Source organism: Schistocerca serialis, chromosome 3 (assembly GCF_023864345.2).
Source record: "Schistocerca serialis cubense isolate TAMUIC-IGC-003099 chromosome 3, iqSchSeri2.2, whole genome shotgun sequence".
NCBI classification, from domain to species: domain Eukaryota; kingdom Metazoa; phylum Arthropoda; class Insecta; order Orthoptera; family Acrididae; genus Schistocerca; species Schistocerca serialis.
Window position 1 is genome coordinate 259497675 of NC_064640.1, and position 19453 is coordinate 259517127.

General features: G+C 42.5%; 1 protein-coding gene across 3 annotated transcripts in view; it reads right to left on the reverse strand.

Annotated features, from left to right (window-relative positions):
• LOC126471583 (serine proteinase stubble) overlaps positions 1-19453 on the reverse strand; it is a 231583-nt gene that overhangs the window by 153001 nt on the left and 59129 nt on the right. For all 3 annotated transcript variants that reach the window (XM_050099816.1, XM_050099815.1, XM_050099813.1), the window contains exon 2: positions 7080-7189. In XM_050099816.1, coding sequence (XP_049955773.1) covers positions 7080-7189 — 110 coding nt within the window. The remainder of the gene's footprint in view (positions 1-7079; positions 7190-19453) is intronic.

The window sequence follows — 19453 nt, forward strand, 5'->3', positions numbered from 1 at the left end:
CGTAGAATACAATGCGTGTGGAAAGCGTCGAGTTACAATAATTAGTTCACCTTTGACAGGTAGCTCCAGTGCACAGTTTTCCCTATATAGATTTTGTTTTATGAATGTAAGAGTTTTTTTTTTTTGTTCAGGAACAACAAAATAAAAATATGTCTCTACGTTTTCTTCTGTATGTGAAAGTTGGTTCATCAACATTCTCACGAATATCACTACTCCGTGGGATTCGATCTACAATATGAGAAACATTTATCATTACATCTATCAAAATGATGGAGGGACCAGACAACTTTGAAACAAAAGTCTCTTTAGTTCCGTTAAGATATACATGAGCAGGTAATTACCGAGCCCGTTGATTATCATGTGTTAAAAGTGAGACATTTTCATTCATACCTGCGGTGAGAATTCCCGGAATATTTCTTAGAATTTTGTAAGCTTCTAGTCGAGACCCTCTTCATCATTTGGAATCAAAGAATTTCAGCCGGTTCTGCGGTGAGAGCTTTCTTAAGTTAGAAAGAGAAAATGAATTTTCTTCTTCACATCCACCAGTACCTCTGAGAAATCCGTTTAGAAAGTAGCATGTAAAAAAATGTATACTCTATACGGTTACAGAAGTATATTCTGCAACAAGATAACCGAACATCATGTAAGAAATAAGCGGGTGTAAATTATGTTTATTTTCATTTTTGGAATTCATTTTCGTTTTCCTGGCGTCCGAGTTGCGGACGGTTATAAATCCTCTCCTTTTTGTCTTGTGTTCGGACACTGTAAGTACTAAGGAAGCTCATAAGCAAAAGTTGTACTCTTTTGCAGCTGCGGATCATACGAGGGAAGTAATAACTTAGATTCTTTGTCAGATCTATCTTTTGAACAATTTTTCTGGTCAGGTATCTTACGCAAGGCATATATAGAAGCAGCATAACAAGTGCACTAATGTTCCTCACAGCAAAAGCGCATCACAACAGCGTAGTGGAGTGATAGGCAGCAGAACTGGCCCCCGCAACTGCCGTCCATTACCACGGATAAGCTTCTTCTGCAGAATCGTAGAATATATTCCCAGTGCAAATGTAATGACCCATTACGAAAATACCAACTTGCACGCCTCACCCATGATATCACAAAGGGAATACTTCGAGGTAATTTAGAATACGATGTGTTTCTTGAATTCCGGCAAGCTTTCGATTCAGTTCCGCACTGATATCTACTAAGGAAGCGACGTTCATATGGGGATTCAGCTGCAGTTGTTAATCGGTTGAAGACGTCTTTTATAGAGAGACGGTGCGATGTTCAAAGCGGAACACTCATTTCAGTAGTTGCGTTCAGATTCCTGTTTGGGTAATCCTGAATTAAGTTTGCCGTGGTTTCCCACACGTGGAGAATTCCGTGATACTTCCTAACATAGGTCAACGCACGATTCTTCCCCAGTCCCACATCCAGTCCAAGGTAGCACTCCCCCTTTCTTTAACACGATTTCGGCGGTGCACCATGTTCTAACCGTCTTTTCTTTCTTCCAGAAGATACTTGCACAGACAGAACGCAGCACGTTGCTCCGTACAGAGTACAATTAACAGACATTGAAAATATAGAGTTTTCATGTGTGATACGACCTTTACGTTTGTTAAAACTTGGCAAATTATTTTATTTGTACTTCAAACTTCTCAGAGGTTATGCAGTTGCCACCAAAGACACGTTATTGAAAGTTCATCCCGTAAGCACCCATTCAGATCTCCAAAAGATTTTAGTTTGCTGCAGAGACCGGCAACTGGCTCTGCATGAAAACTAAAATTATCGTAACAATATTAATCAGTTAAAACTGTAGTCAGTCTTTTCCTAAAAGTAACTGAGAGCAACAACGCATACAGGAATGCAAAGAAACAGTCAGATATCTTCACTCGCCGGTAAAACCTAGCAGGCTTTATTTCGTTTGTAGAATGTTTAGAATCTGCGATTTTTCTGCGAAACAGATAGATTATAAAAGCTTGTATAGCCTGTTGCGGGATATTGCTCTAATATTTGCAAGCCATATAACGATAAACTAGAGGGATATTTCCAGTGAATAAAGGGAAGGATACGAGGATCGTCACTCGTAATTGTCCAGCTCATGACTATGTGTGATAGAAATTTGGAACAATCTGCAATGTCAGAAGCTTAAAAAAAGACAAAATATTTCATGAGATCTACGTAAAGAACACAAGAACAGGTCGAAGCGACTTTGCACTTCAACTTCCATTTCTTCGAACCATTACAGGTAAACATTGTTGTCAAGATATTCTAGAAGATGTACAATGTAAAAGATATCTGAAGCTGGAAAGAGATTTTTCGTTCGCTTGTGTTAAATACCATCGTTTTGAGAAACACTATCATCACTTTCACAGAGAAACTACGTTTGTCAGCTAAAGGTGATCGAATATTTGTATCTTAAGCTACAGGTTTGAATTTAAACGCCATGTAAGACTAGCGAAAATGAAGTGAAACTGCACATAATGTGAGATTTGATGAAGATCGCAATTACGGCCACGTTACGTAAAACTGATAACAGGCTTGGCAGTACTAGTGTAATAACACCATTGATACGGTCAGGTACGATGCAGCACCCGACAGAGACCGGGTGCACCCCTTAGTGCATTCGGAATGGAATTGTATGATTGTCGTAGACTATCCTGACGCCTGTTCTCTGTTTCAGTATATTCATTTTCATCGGCATAACTACAGAAACGTACAGCACAACAGTCTACCACCTTCATGCTTCTTCTATAAAGCTATATGGTACGTTCAGTATCTATCTGAGACGGACCACACGTTACGCAGTACCATGGCTTATCTGGAAAGTTAGGGGTTGGGGTATACAGCTTCTACGTCTAAACCATTTATTATTGTTCGATCAGCACCTTTCCAGCATTAAAAAAATTGTTTTTTCTTTATTATTTTTATTTTATATGCAGATCAGTTTTAAGACATTTCTTAGAAAATGTTAAGTCCTTCATCACATAGCCCAGTCCACCATGATTCGTTTTGTGTTCTCTTTTATACTTACCGGTTTTCTTTGTTATAATATCTTCAACTGAACCAAGAGAGTGTGCAGCTGCTGTATCACAATTCCCACGTTGATCTAAGTACAACATGTAAGTGGTACAGATTAACTTAACGCGAGCGTTGGCATTTGCCTGCAGGGGAACAGCGACAGTTTGAAATTGTACAGCAGCCACAACTCGCATGTAATTTTTTTTTTACATGCTTTACTTCAGAACTGTAGAAATACAAATTGTTACACTATCATACAATAAGATAAATACACAGATTGAACTTTCATCATGATAATAAGTTGAATCTGTGAATGCATGCATATGGATGCATGTTAATGGTTCGCTGGTACATGTCATCGTAAGACTGGGAAATGGCTGTTATCGGTGGTGTAACACGCTCACAGTTCTGAAGATGCTCAATTTGGTCGAGTGAAACACGCGAAAATAAAGAAAAAGCTGCAAGTGACTTGTGGCTGCTCGACAAGTTTAATTGCAGACTAACTTTGTGGTTCGGAAGCAGAGTAGCATACGGGTTAGAAGTAGGACGAGAGAGCGTACAGCAAGAAGCTCAGGGCATGAGTCAGATAGCTGTATCCAAGCACAGATATTAATGCAGATGTAGGCCTGTTGTCTGACGTTGACACTGTGCAGGAAATGACTTACAGTACTATGATTTTAAGAATGCATCGTGTCATCAGTCTGAAGCAAGTTTGGTGGTTTTTTATTTTTGTTTGTCAATAATACTCCTCTGATAACCACGTCTCTATAGATATCTTAACCTTTGACTATACTTAATAGATATATATATATATATATATATATATATAGCCGTGTGGCGCGGGCCTTCCGTCGGGTAGACCTATCGCCTGGTGCAAGTCTTTCGAGGTGACGGCACTTCGGCGACTTGCGTGTCGATGGGGATGAAATGATGATCATAAGGACAACACAACACCCAGTCCCTGAGCGGAGAAAATCTCCAACCCAGTCGGGAATCGAACCCGAGCCGTTTGGTATGACATTCCGTCTCGCTGACCGCTCAGCTACTAGGGGTAGACATACTTAATAGAGAAGGCACAAAATATTCATGCAATCTTGTGGCAATATACCAAGAGCAATAGTTGCGTGTTCTGAACTTTGCGTAATAGTGAACACAGAGACAAATAATTAGAGGTAGTACGCTCGAGGTCTGACACGTCGGGAAACATCCAGACAGTTAAACAAGGATTTAATAGACGTGACTGGCGACACCCGATTTGTGCATTATCGAAAATGATCGAAGAGGCCACCGGTTTACTGCTGGTTCATAGTGTCCAGCAGGCACAAACCGGGAGCACATTTATGGACTGTTCGATCAGCTAATACCCCTAGAGAAACTGAAGTATCACATAACGGAAAACTTTTATCCGGAACGCTGCAAGTCACGTCTGATATGTCACCCCTGCGATTTGCGCTATAGGGCCGCATATAATACGATAGGAGCTGTGATCATGTAAACCGTCTAGAAGAGACTCGCTGAGAATCTTGGGAGACCTGCGTTGCTTCGGCTGCCAGGACGAATCTCACACGTAACAGTATGGAACGTGCCGAAATATAGGACTATAATGGCTGTTACAAGATAAAAGCATACCACAGGATTGACAGCCACGAGTTAAATTCTGTAAACTATATAACGATTAATTTCAATGTGTGTCCAACTTATCCTCTTCGTGCTTCTGACACTATGGAAATATGCAACTGTGTGAGACGAGAAAAACTGAATGGGGAATGTTAGACCACTAATATAGGGGACCATAGGAAGTACTATATCATTTTCGACAGAAACTGATTGCTCAGAATTACTTCAGTTTTTTTTTTTTTTTTTTTTTTTTTTTATAGATTTGCTCAAAGAAGTTTCTCTTGCTGCCCAAATGAACATATGGATGTTAATGGTTCTCTGGTACATGTCATCATAAGACCGGGACTGATGTAAGTGGTATGTAGTGTGTTCATTTCCTGGCATGAGAGGTCATCTGATTTAAATACTCTACATTTTTCATATTCCTTACAACATGTGCGTAAAATCCCAAATGGGCGTCACTGATCGCATTGTACATGCTGTGCTAATAATTCTGACCAAAGAGGATGTCTTGCAAAGCATTTACTATGTGTGTATGCAGTGATATCATGGCGCCCCTACTCGTAATTTCAATTAAATCTTGCAAAACTTAGTAGTATATCTACGGGCATTCTGGCCCACTTCATTCACAAGTCAAAAAGCTTTAATTTGTCTACATCACATGAGCCAGGTTATTCACCTACACATGATATCACAAAATCCAAGGTGCCAGCAGCCATGTCCCCACATTATCCACCATGTGAGAAGCCACATCCCTTCTCGCCCCACTCCACCCATCTGCAGTCAAACATAGCCTAGTATTAAAATGAAACAGTCAATCACAATCCAAGATGGCAGAACTAACCCAGTGCTAGTGGGAAATTTAAAACAACCTAGTATTAAAATGAAAAAGCCAATCAAAATCCAAGCTGACAAAACTAACCCTGTTGTACTAGCAGGAAGTTAAAAAAATTAAAATTTTGAAACAAGCCAACTCGTGTTTTGCAACCCCTCCAATCAGAAGTTAGCATCTTAGCCACCATTAAAATAAAACATCCAATTACAATGTAGCCCATCTTGGCAGTGCTCAAACTTCCTACACTTGCAGCATTTCTACATCTAAAATACATCATTAAAAGAACACACCTAAAAAATATGTAACCTCGATCTGAATTGCACAGAATGCCACTACGCTGAAAAATATTTTCAACTACGTTTTCATTCCTGTTTATGTACTGTCTAACCAGTTATATCCATAAATTTCATTGAAAAATCAATATGAGAACGAGTATAAAGCATACTCTGCATAAATAGATAAAAACTGTCGTTTGCTTACACAATTTAATTAATGAATCAGTAATATACAGTTGTTGAAGATGAGTTTTACTTTAAATACTATTCCGCAAAACACACACACACACACACACACATACGTTTATCATACACACACACACACACACACACACACACACACACACACACACACATCTGTCAAAATTGGTGTCTCAAATATGATTGTGCAACAATGCTGTTTTCATGCATAAACACATCTAACTAAATGCATAACTTGCTATACAGACAGGTAAACTTCCTATGGAATATGCAAACAAGTATAAAACACACTCTCTATAAATAGTTAAAAAAACAGCATTTCCTTATGCAATGTAATTAACAAATTAATAACACACAGTTGCTGAAGATGAATATTATTTCAGATATTATTCCGCAAAACTTCAAAATAGAAAATAAATTCAACTACTGAGTTATGCAACTGTCGCTTGCTGTGACCAACAGACAGTTGCACCTGTAAGTGTCCAAAGTTATGTCAAGATACGACAATTGCTTAGGACATAACAGAGCCTTAAATGAATTACTTCCCACTTCTTTGATGCTTGTCAAGTGTCACACTGTTCTTTCGAGGTCTCAAATGTTTACAAAACATGTGAGCAATGTAAAAAAGTACAATGTTTACTTCATGTACCAAACTGTCATTTCCTTGGATCTCATGACGTAAACAAATAAAAAATTTTGATATGTAAGGAAAGTGGGCCAGAATCCGCATAGACAGACTTCTAAATGTAATGCTATATAAATGTATCTTTATCACTCTCATAAGCAACTACTGTCTTTTTTACAAAGAGGTCAACTTCTTGCTATAGAGCCTGATCTTAACAGTCAAGCCATTCTGAAAATTTTGCTGCACAATGAAAGATCCGTTCTTGAATAAGTTATAACAGTTCCCACAAAATCACGAGGAAAAATCCCTGAACTCGCCTGGGACTGAATCCAGGACATCCATGGCTGGACTCTAGCGCTCTACATGTGAGACCACCATAGCCACCGAGAGAAAACAGCTGCAAGTGGAAGAACATATAGAAGGATACGGTGCTTGGCAATAACATATTAACTCCTCGGATCGTACAGCTGTCCAATTGAACAAAAGAGTTAGAAGAGAGTGTGCTTACCTGCGGTGCTGATGTGCGGCTTCCAGACGGACGAGGGGGAGGGCGCAGGCGCGGCCGAGTGCAGCAGCACCACCAGAGCCAGGAGAGCCGCCATCTGGCCGGCTGCCGGCCTGCAACAAAGCAAACTCTCTGTTACATAACCTTCATGTTGCACAGGCGCAGATCCGAGCGGAGGTGGGAGCGTCATGGGGGCCACGAATCCCTTCCTCCCCCAAAATGCTTTAGCGAAAAGTGTTCGTGTTTTTACATGTACACTATCTGGTCAAGGCTATCCGGACCCCTATTATTGGAAACTAGTAAGAGGTGTGTCCACCATTTGCCTTTTTGACGACGTGAACTCTGCTAGGGGCACTGTGAACAGTAGTCTAAATGTCTGTTGAGGAACGGAAGCCCATTCTTCCACATGAAGCGAAACCACAGATGGTAATGATGTTCGACATTGGACTTCGACGTTCTGACGCATTCACTTAAGATCGGGCCTCTGGGTAGGCCAATCCATTTCAGAATTGTTAGTGTCACAGATGCTACTTTATGACAGGGCGCATTGTCACGCTGATATAAACAACCATCATCATCGAGCTGTTCCTCTATCGTGTGCAGTGTAGGATGCTGTAAAATGTGTTCATATCCTTCTGGAGATAGCATTCTGGACCACAACCTAACCACGAGAAACACACCCATATTGTAACACTAAGCCGGCCGCGGTGGTCTCGCGGTTCTAGGCGCGCAGTCCGGAACCGTGCGACTGCTACGGTCGCAGGTTCGAATCCTGCCTCGGGCATGGATGTGTGTGATGTTCTTAGGTTAGTTAGGTTTAAGTAGTTCTAAGTTCTAGGGGACTGATAACCACAGCAGTTGAGTCCCATAGTGCTCAGAGCCATTTGAACCATTTGTAACACTAACTCGTCCTTAATTCACTGTTGGCACTACACGTGATGGCAGGTAACGTTCTCCAGACATTCGCCAAACAAAAAAACTTCCGTCGGATTGCCGTAACATATAGGATGATTCATCACTCCAAATCATTCGTTTCTAGCCGTCCCATATCCAGTGGCATCGTTCATTTCATCTCTTCAAGAGCCGCTAAGCACTGACTACTACATAAAAGTGTGGCTTACGAGGAGTGGCTCGACCGTGTTACCCCATTCTTTTTAATTCCCTACGCACAGTCATTGTGCTAGCTGGACTGCTCGTAGCGCTTTGGAGCTCACGAGTGATTCTTTCTGCTGATTTTATGCGATTTTGTACAACCACCCTCCGCAATGGTCGACGGCCCCAGTCCATCAGTAAATGCGATCTCCCTGGTCCTGGTTAAGCAGAGGTTGTTTCCCACTGCCATATCACCAACAGTCGAGCTAACCAGCTTTAGAAGGGTTGGGATGTTAATGATGAATGACTAGCCCACTTTCGAAGTAACTGAGCACTCCTGACCCACCCATCCTGCTATTAGTGTTTCTCTACTGACAACACAATATTTCGTACCGCCTTTTATATTGGCAAGTACGGTTCACATGACATATAGTGGTCAATTTCCCCTTACAAATGGGTGTCCGGATACTTTTAACCAAATAGTAAATAAATTTCCAAATTCATCAGCTAACTTTTGGGAGAATAAAGTCGCATAAAAGCTATGACTCTCAGAAATAGTAGGAAATTCTAGGAAACTACAAGTTACTTTTCAATTTTTTTGTCCACGTGGATGTGCTAGCATCCTTACCGCCTATGGAGAACCTTCCAGCCAGGCACAGGCAATCGTACCTGCTGTCGACAACAAATACGACGCAGCTCGAGAGTCCACAGGCAGGACGGATAAACCACAGGTAGATGAGTAACCCGAGACAGAAAGGGAAAATACCATCGCCTCAGTAACAAAAATATACTGAAGGACTCACTTGTGGAACATAGGCAGAAAGGTCTGAAAGAAAAAGTATTCTTTTGATTTACACTCTCGAGTAGTCATATTCTACAAACCTGTACAATGCTATGTCAAATATCGATCATGCTGAATGCACACTTTGATTTTACATTATGTAAATTTTGATACTGCTAAAATTGTGAGCGTCTACAGCCGTTATCTACACTTATTGTAAATTAAACTACTACACCGCGTTTCGCTGTCTGTATGTGAAGGCAGGAACTACTGTAAGGATTTTAATACTGTTTTCGCTAATAGGCGGACTTGTTCACGAGGAAGGTTTGTGTACGTAATTTACTACCGCTACGCCAGACAAGTCGTCCGGTCATAGGTACTGAGTGCTACCTGTGCAGAGCCGGAGTTCGTCGCTAGTAGTTATTAAATCAAACTGTGTGACACATGTACTTCTCAAATTTTCGGACGAATGTTTTTATAGATGCTATAGTTTTCTGTAATTGAATTTCTTCGAAGTTATGCCATAGCGAAGAACTCATTGATGTAAATAAATTGTTATTATTATACTGAAATAGTTTATGGTTATTATTGTCACTGTAATAATATTAAGCATCTATGGCACGTTAAAGATGGTGGTGACAGAAAGTTAGGGGAAAGACTGTAACTCCCATGAGCTCCCCCGCCAGTATCAAAACTTGGATCGGAACCTACAGTGTCGCATGACACACAAGCCTCTCTTTCCTTAAAACATCTGTCCTTCCACAAATACCAAAATGCCGAGTTCGAGTCTCGGTCCGGCTCAGTTTTAATCTTCCAGGAAGGTTCATGTCAGCGCACACTCCGCTGCATAGTGAAACCTCATTTTAGAATGATTAGTTCACAAGGTCACAACTGTCCATTCAAATAAGGCTGGGTTGTAACTCATTCTCCAAAGTCCTCTCGATCGACCACATACTAAGCGGACACGTTACATAACATCTTTCCCGTCAGGTGCAGAAGAGAGTGGAAGCTGTCGTGTGGAGTAGTAATAAATTGTGCTTGTACTCTTCATATGCCATGTCTACCTAAAACTCTTGAGCAACAGAAAAACAGTTCTATCTGAGGCACTTCTCCAAGATGATCAAAGTGGATTTAGAAAAGGACATTCGCGACGTGACAATATCATTACAATAAAACTACTCACATAAAAACGTAGAGTTTTGAATCTTGAAAAAGTCTTCTATTGCGTTTTCCGATATAAGTTGTGGGCAATAGTGATGACAGTGGGTACCCACCAAAGCTTATTTCGTGGAACAAAATGGTATTAAATACAGGAGAGAAAAGGCAAAAGAGATAAAATAACAATCAAGGAGTAATACAAATGTCCATTTCAACCACTCTTTTTAACATTGATACTGACAATGTCCTAAAAAATTGGAAATCAGATAATTATCCAGGACCAAATTAGATGAACACATTAATCGCAGATGATAGAGTAGCAATGCAAGAAACTGAAGATGACCTCCAGTTAGCAGTACATCGGCTGAAACAAATACGTTCAAAATGTAGTCTTAAAATTTCATTACATTTATACCTGTACATAAAACGACGACGACGATGTTCTGTACGCTAGAGTATGACGCGGCCGTCATGAAATAATATTATCCAGTAGTTCGAAGATGCACGGTGTCAAGTCGTCCCACTCTTTACCCACTCTTGAAAACTTATAAGCAGTGCTAAGGCGTGTTTAGTAAACACGAAAAACTGAGTTATGATTGGCAATTACTTTCAGGAAGATGTTTTATTGCGTCAGAACTCACGGCGGCTTCAAAGGAGTAGGAAATACGCACGAAGGTGGTGCAGCGTAGCATAGTCGCATCGGTGTCAGGCACATTTCAATAAGTGACGTGTAAGTGATAGACTTCATTCTAAACGCACCTAAATACCGGTAAACTTACATACCCTAGGTAAACTATACACATACTTTCGACTAGGACAATATTGCCTCAGCATTAAATAAAATTAGGCCCAATTCTTCAACTATGAGCATGATTTATAAGTACTCTTTTGTCTGTACGATTAACACTGGGTGTGGAAATTCCATCTAAAGCATTTAAAGTCATGACTTCCACGGGTCCATTCTCATCTCGTTTGGATTTGGACAGAGAAGAGAAAAGAGAGAGAGTATTCTGCATCCCATCTGGAAGTCAAATGCACATAAAAATGGCAATTCAGTTGTTTATGAAGCCACGACGTACCTAACGTTTCCCATGGAGATGTGAAATAAACTGGTGACGGACTGGTAGATAGCCATTCGGAATAAGCAGCAAAACAATGGAGCAAATGAATATTCATAGCACGAGAAGACGCTACGCCCTGCGTGATCTGTATGACAGTGCAAATATGTAGCGGTTTCCTATTCTGTTTAAGGCTGGAACTGGGTATGGATGTGAACAGGAGAAAACTACTGCTAATAAAGTTTCGGTAATACGGATGCATATAAATACGCTTTAATTAAATATATAACCCATAACCTGTTCGCTTCACGCCTCTCATTATGATCAACCTCCATAATCGAAACTCGCCGCCATTCATGAAGGTTTATCCGCGGAAGCGGTGTAGAATAGAAACTTTCACCTTCTTTGCGTATTTAGTTTTACTGCAAACGATATTAAATTGTAGTACACGATGCAGCTTAATTTCACACAGTGTTTATTGAGAAAATAAGGAATACACTAGCATAATCCGCGTTATTGTTTAACAAAATCTGTTACAGGCGTGATTGAAATGTACAACAGGTTTTCTTGCTAAAGGAAAATTGAAACTGATACATATAGAAACTTAAGAAAGCGGAAGTATCAATGAAGTACCCACCCTGATGTAGAACAATGCCAGCGAGTCCTGTATCTGCGTTCCTTAATACGGCTAGCAGTTGTACCCGCGCAGTTATAACCTTTCGCGTCTGTCATCCTATGTCTTTAAGTACGTAATTGGCTAGAGAGATAGAGAGCAAGTTCTGGTACGTTTCTTCATCCTCTGTCACACGACTATTGAAATCGATGTGATAAAAATCCTGCGTCTTTTTTTGCATGGAACGATCAGTCACTGGTACTTCTGCATTGTTAGGACGTATCCTTGGTAGCGTCATATTGTTTCCTAATGTCTCGTGCTGCCCTCGAGGACGTCTCCCACAGCTGCAGACGTAACATTGTTTTAACGTAACAACAGCTCATCTCCATACTTCAAAACTAGGATCTGTCTTGGACAGCAGTGCATTGACAAGAAATAAATGCTGATTAAAAGTACATATATTGTTTAATACAAACAATAAAATTATTCTCAAAATGTTTACACAACCTGTGTGTCTTTCGATGACATTTCCTTTATATATTTGACAAAATTAGCTGAAAATTGTTTATTTCTTTTTGGTTGCATAAGTTCACAAGCTAGTTTAGGCATATGTGCCGTTGTCAACTGTTCCTGCTGCAATTATATTTATACATAATTTTATTCTACGTCTATGTAATAGTACTGTGAGATTTTATATTATACTTACTTGTAGATGGAGTCACGTCCATAAATCACCTTGGAGCTTAAGTTATTTTGTGTATTATGTTGTTAACATAGGTCACGTGTTTCTTTCTTTCTATAGAAGAATAAGAGTGAAATTTCGTGTCATTTTTTGACAGTTGTCAAAAGTATAGAGCAGGTGTTATATTGTGACATTACGCAAGCTTCAGACCCAGCAGAGAAACGGTGAAGCTGAATTAGAAGCCTCATATTTCCGTAGGAACTTCTCATATTACACTAATTTTTGAACAGAACCTGCTGCTTACATCATATGTCCCTCCCTTTCGATGTTTGCTCGAAACAAGCTTCCATGATAGGCAAGTAGTCTCATGTTTCCAGACCGAGTGTGGTTAACTACAACATGCAATTCCCCCATTACACTTACTTTGCAGCAGATGTTCTCCTATTACACTATTGAGTACTGTGGTTCATACTCGTGTATCCTAGAGACAAAATATAACGTGGATGTTCGTACAGGATATTATTTATGAAATGGATGCGGATGTCTGGGCTGGTCGCGTTAAGCTGCGCCTCACCGGTTGCAAGCGGGGATAAAAATTCGGTAAGTTAGAAGCACCATCTGGAACTCCAGCAGTACGTGTTCTTTTCAAAGTGGCTATCCCGACGCTGGCCTCAAATAGTTAATGGAAAGCACGAAATACGTAAATACGGATGGCCAGACGTGGATTTTAATCATCGTCCTCTCGCATGTGAACCCAGTGTCTTACCACTGCGCCGTATCGCTCGGTCGCAATGTGCAGGCGGGTGACATTAGGAGTAACACAGCAGAGAAATGAGAGATTCAGGTGCCTGCCTTACTCACTGACATCAGACACTACATCCCATAGCTAAAACGAATAGCACAGAATAAACCCAGTATGATACGACGCACTGTATCTCTTTTTTTTTTTCAAATCTTCAGGTTACCGTATTTCAAAATTGGCACTACAGCAAGATTCTTAGTATTAATGTGCAATTCTTTACTGTCGTATTCTATTCCAAAACTGTAGAAATAAGCTATTTCTAGGAGGGAACTACTGCTGTCCTACACAAAGCGAAACATTGCACACATGGCATGCGATACCCAGATGTGTGAAGATGTGACGTGTGGATGTTGCGATGAGTGCTTGTTAATGGCTGTGGTTTTTATTGTTTTGGATGTGCATGGAGTAAAGGAAAGTAAGCGGTTGAAATACGCTACTGGCACTTTAGACTACTCATTTCGGAAACCACAATGGATTTCCGTGTCAATCTGACCTTGCGAAATTTTTTTAAATTTACCTCATAACACTGTCTCCCAATCTAGTGCTCATAAACTTTACAGTAGCTACTCTTCAGCTACGCGTGATTTAATTCTGGCATTGAAAATTTATTTCACTATCAGGATATGAACCAGTCCTTTCCACAGCCTACTAGGAAAATACAGAGCTCGTACTCTGGTTCCACCTCCGAGTCACGTGATGCAGACAATTATAAAAAGTTCTCACATTTGAATATGAGATTTAATATGTACCCATACAGACGGGGTACACAGATACCGTCCCGGCGGGAATGGTGGCGTCAGGCAGGACATCCATTCACCAACTGTCAATAATATTGCCATAACCCATATGGAAATGCCAACCCCATAGACAAACGGGAAAGGGTGAGGAAGAAGGAGAAGAGGATATGAAGCAGTCCCCTTCGGATGCTTTGCCTACGCATTATAACTTCGGAACTGAATAAAAGTTATTGTGAAAGGGATGTGAATTTCTAAAAATAAGAAAAAGAAGCATAGTCGTATAGCATTGTTGGCAGGGACACCCCGAGCGCTAGGTTCAGCCACCTAATCAGAAGGGTCTTCTTCCCACGCGCACAACGGCTGCTCTCCTCGTGGTATATGAGGGCAGTGCTTTAAGTGTATTTGCAAAATGTTGGTGCCTGGTGTATTGTGAGGTGTCACGTTTGTGTTGCATGATGATGAGAGCAGGGGACGAGGCTGAAACCGGCTGCCGGCAAGCCTTGTAGTAGGGAGTTAAAAAGAATGGAGTACAATGATCGAACAGCTCTTCATAAGCAACACTTTCCTTTAGTCAGTGCTAAGCGAAGCTTGAGGTGGTCCAAAGAGCGATGCGGCTGAACACTGGATGACTCGAAACGAGTGATCTGGGCCGGTCGCGGTGGCCGAGCGGTTCTAGGCGCTTCAGTCCGGATCCGCACGACTGCTACGGTCGCAGGTTCGAATCTTGCCTCGGGCATGGATGTGTGTGATGTCCTTAGGGTAGTTAGGTTTAAGTAGTTCTAAGTCTAGGGGACTGATGACCTCAGATGTTAAGTCACATAATGCTCAGAGCCATTTTTTTTTTCGAGTGATCTGGAGTGATGAGTCACATTATATTCCGTGGCAATCCAATGGAAGAACCTGGGTTTGGAGAATACCTAGGAGGAGGAGGAGGAGATTAGTGTTTAACGTCCCATCGACAACGAGGTCATTAGAGACGGAGCGCAAGCTCGGGTAAGGGGAGGATGGGGAAGGAAATCGGCCGTGCCCTTTCAAAGGAACCATCCCGGCATTTGTCTGAAGCGATTTAGGGAAATCACGGAAAACCTAAATCAGGATGGCCGGAGACGGGATTGAACCGTCGTCCTCCCGAACGCGAGTCCAGTAGGAGAATACCTAGAGGACGTTACCTGCCGTCATGTATAATACCAACAGTGACGTAAAGAGACATGGTATTAGGTATTGTGGTGTTTTTCGTGGTTAGGGCGTGCTCCCCTCATTGCAACTAAGAAAACGCTAACTGCGGAAGGATTTTTACACATTTTACAGCATCTATCGATCAGTAACAAGGGAGTCGCCGAGCTTAAAGCCCCCATTCGACGGACGAATCAGTTATCAAGATTGTCATATGCCCTCGCTCCGTGAGATACTGCGGAGAGATTTAGAATTTAATCCGGGACATTAATGGAACGTCTGGTGAGCAGGGACTTTACACCAACACTTCTCCTCTCCTTGCCGGCCAAATACTGGCGATGAACATTTCTTCCACCATCAGGATTGGAACTGCCTATCTCAGAGTCTATCGCCACTGTACAGGCGTGTTTTTGCGACCACTGTAGAGGAGCTGGGTATAATATGAAAATCAGCTCTCCCACGAACTACGCTATTCGGTCAAAAGTATTCGGAAACCCCAACATAATGCGAGAATGCCCCCTAGATGACTCGCGGGAGCCGCACCCGCCAGTATAAGACTGCACGGGGAGTATAGTATTGCAGTTAAAGAAGCAGTAACAGCAGAATGGGCAGATCAGGAGAGCTCAGTGACCTCGATCGTGAACTATTTATGACCTAAGCAGAAACTCCATCAGGGTCATCTCAACCCTTCTAAAACTGCTAATGTCGATTGTTGGTGAGATGACTAAGAAGAGTAAAAGCGAAAGAACAACCACAGCTTAACGAAGTCACAATCACTGTGGTTGTAAAAAAATCGCATGATATCAGCGGAAGGAATCACTCGTGGGTTCCACAGTGCTACCAACAGTTCAGATAGCGCAATGCCCGTGAGTAGGGAGTTTAAAGGAATGGCGTACAATGGTCGAGTAGCTCTTCATAAACAACACATTCTTCAGTCAGGCCGGCCGAGGTGGCTGAGCGGTTCTAGGCGCTTCAGTCCGGAGCCGCGCGACTGCTACGGTCGCAGGTTCGAATCCTGCCTCGGGCATGGATGTGTGTGATGTCCTTAGGTTAGTTAGGTTTAAGTAGTTCTAAGTTCTAGGGGACTGATGACCTCAGATGTTAAGTCCCATAGTGCTCAGAGCCATTTGAACCACTTCAGTCAGTGCTAATCGACGCTTGAGGTGGTCTAGAGAGCGACGCCACCTGACAGTGTATGGCTCGAAACGAGTGATCTGGAGTGATGAATCTGCATTTATGCTCCGTGGTAACACAGTGGTAGAAATATCTGAAGGACGTTACCTGCCGTCATTTATAATGCCAACAGTGAAGTAGAGAGAGATGGTACTAGGGTACTATGGTGTTTTTCGTTGTTAGGGCTTGGTCCCATCATTGCGATCAAGAAAACGCTAAATACGGAAGAATATCAACACATTTTACAGCATTGTGTGCCGCTTACAGTAGAGGAACAGTTCTTGTTTGTATCAGCATGACAATGCATCCTACCGTCAAGCATTATCTGTGAGGCAACACCATTCCAGAAACAGACTGGCCTGCCCACAGTCCCGACCTGAATACAGTAGAACACCTTTGGTATGAGTTAGAACGTAGACTTCGCTCCAGATCCCAGCATCCAAAGTCGCTAAATTCTCTGGTTTCAGCCCTTGAGGGAGAATAGTCTGCCATCCCTCCAAGTTCAAGCCGTCATAAAGGAGAAGGGTGGACGCACCTGATACGAGGTGCATTCAAGTTCTAAGGCCTCCGATTTTTTGTCTAATTAACTACTCACCCGAAATCGATGAAACTGGCGTTACTTCTCGACGTAATCGCCCTGCAGACGTACACATTTTTCACAACGCTGACGCCATGATTCCATGGCAGCGGCGAAGGCTTCTTTAGGAGTCTGTTTTGACCAATGGAAAATCGCTGAGGCAATAGCAGCACGGCTGGTGAATGTGCGGCCACGGAGAGTGCCTCTCATTGTTGGAAAAAGCCAAAAGTCACTAGGAGCCAGGTCAGGTGAGTAGGGAGCATGAGGAATCACTTCAAAGTTGTTATCACGAAGAAACTATTGCGTAACGTTAGCTCGATGTGCGGGTGCGTTGTCTTGGTGAAACAGCACACGCGCAGCCCTTCCCGGACGTTTTTGTTGCAGTGCAGGAAGGAATTTGTTCTTCAAAACATTTTCGTAAGATGCACCTGTTACCATAGTGCCCTTTGGAACGCAATGGGTAAGGATTACGCCCTCGCTGTCCCAGAACATGGACACCATCATTTTTTCAGCACTGGCGGTTACCCGAAATTTTTTTGGTGGCGGTGAATCTGTGTGCTTCCATTGAGCTGACTGGCGCTTTGTTTCTGAATTGAAAAATGGCATCCACGTCTCATCCATTGTCACAACCGACGAAAAGAAAGTCCCATTCATGCTGTCGTGGCGCGTCAACATTGCTTGGCAACATGCCACACGGGCAGCCATGTGGTCGTCCGTCAGCATTCGTGGCACCCACCTGGATGGCACTTTTCGCATTTTCAGGTCGTCATGCAGGATTGTGTGCACAGAACCCACAGAAATGCCAACTCTGGAGGCGATCTGTTCAACAGTCATTCGGCGATCCCCCAAAACAATTCTCTCCACTTTCTCGATCATGCCGTCAGACCGGCTTGTGCGAGCCCGAGGTTGTTTCGGTTTGTTGTCACATGATGTTCTGCCTTCATTAAACTGTCGCACCCACGAACGCACTTTCGACACATCCATAACTCCATCACCACATGTCTCCTTCAACTGTCGATGAATTTCAATTGGTTTCACACCACGCAAATTCAGAAAACGAATGATTGCACACTGTTCAAGTAAGGAAAACGTCGCCATTTTAAGTATTTAAAACAGTTATCATTCTCGCCGCTGGCGGTAAAATTCCATCTGCCGTACGGTGCTGCCATCTCTGAGACGTATTGACAATGACTGCGACCTCATTTTAAAACAATGCGCATGTTTCTATCTCTTTCCAGTCCGGAGAAAAAAAATTGGAGGCCTTAGAACTTGAATACACCTCGTATTAACATCCATTAATAGGAGCCCGGTTACTTTTGATCAGGTAATGTATACACATTGATTCAAAAAAGGATTAGTAATTACATAGGAACCGGGGGTCGCAAAGGTCATCTGGGGTTACTAAATGGCGTTGCAGTTATTTATTCACCTGCTACAAATGGACCCCCGCTATAGAATATGCTCAAAGTTTTTTCCAGATGCGTCGAGACACACCTGACATCGACGCTGCATTGACCGACGCACCCTCTCAAAGATACCTGGTGTATCTCGAAGACATCCTGCTGCCGCGAAAATCCTGCCCACTAGGTCCTCCGGCAATGTAACAGGTGTGTCATACACAAGGCCCTTCAAATAGCCCCACAGGAAAAAATCGATTTGGGACAGATCGGGTGGTCGTGGTGGCCATGCGACTGGCCCACGACGACCAATCCAGCGACGGGGAAAGGTTGCCTGCAGATGTGCCTTAATTTCTCTGCTGAAATGCACGGGGGCTACGTCGTGCTGAAATCGAATGCGGCGACGAATAGGCATGGGAACATCATTCAGCATGTCGGGTAGAACATCTCGCAGAAATACGAGATACGTGCGACCTTCAAGTCGGTCCGGGAAAATGTACTGCCCAATTAAACAGTCTCCGACGATGCCAGCCCACACGTGACCGTAGCGTCCTCTCGTAGCGTTTGCAACCCCCAGTTCCCATGTGACTACTGATCCTTGTTGTATGCCCAGTGTGCCCCGTCAGTGTATAAAGGTTTTTTTAATCATCCTGTATACCTGGACAGGATACAGGACAGAATTCACCGTTCTTTTCACTAGTCAGTGGTCGCATTAGTTTTACGTGAAACAGGCAACCCAGAGCAGTCTCAGTGTTGCAGATATCTTGTGCATCAAAAAATATGAAGTTCAAATGGTTCAAATGGCTCTGAGCACTATGGGACTCAACTTCTGAGGTCATTAGTCCCCTAGAACTTAGAACTAGTTAAACCTAACTAACCTAAGGACATCACACACATCCATGCCCGAGGCAGGATTCGAACCTGCGACCGTAACGGTCTCGTGGTTCCAGACTGCAGCGCCTAGAACCGCACGGCCACTTCGGCCGGCAAATATGAAGTGACTGTCTACATTGTTTACCATGCTGTGAGTAGAAGAGACCTCGTAGTATCTTACGAGGGCACATACCGTGTTTTTCGCATACCTCCGCAACAAGTGCTCATTTCAGAAAGATTCCCAGCTTCGCAAATTGGCCT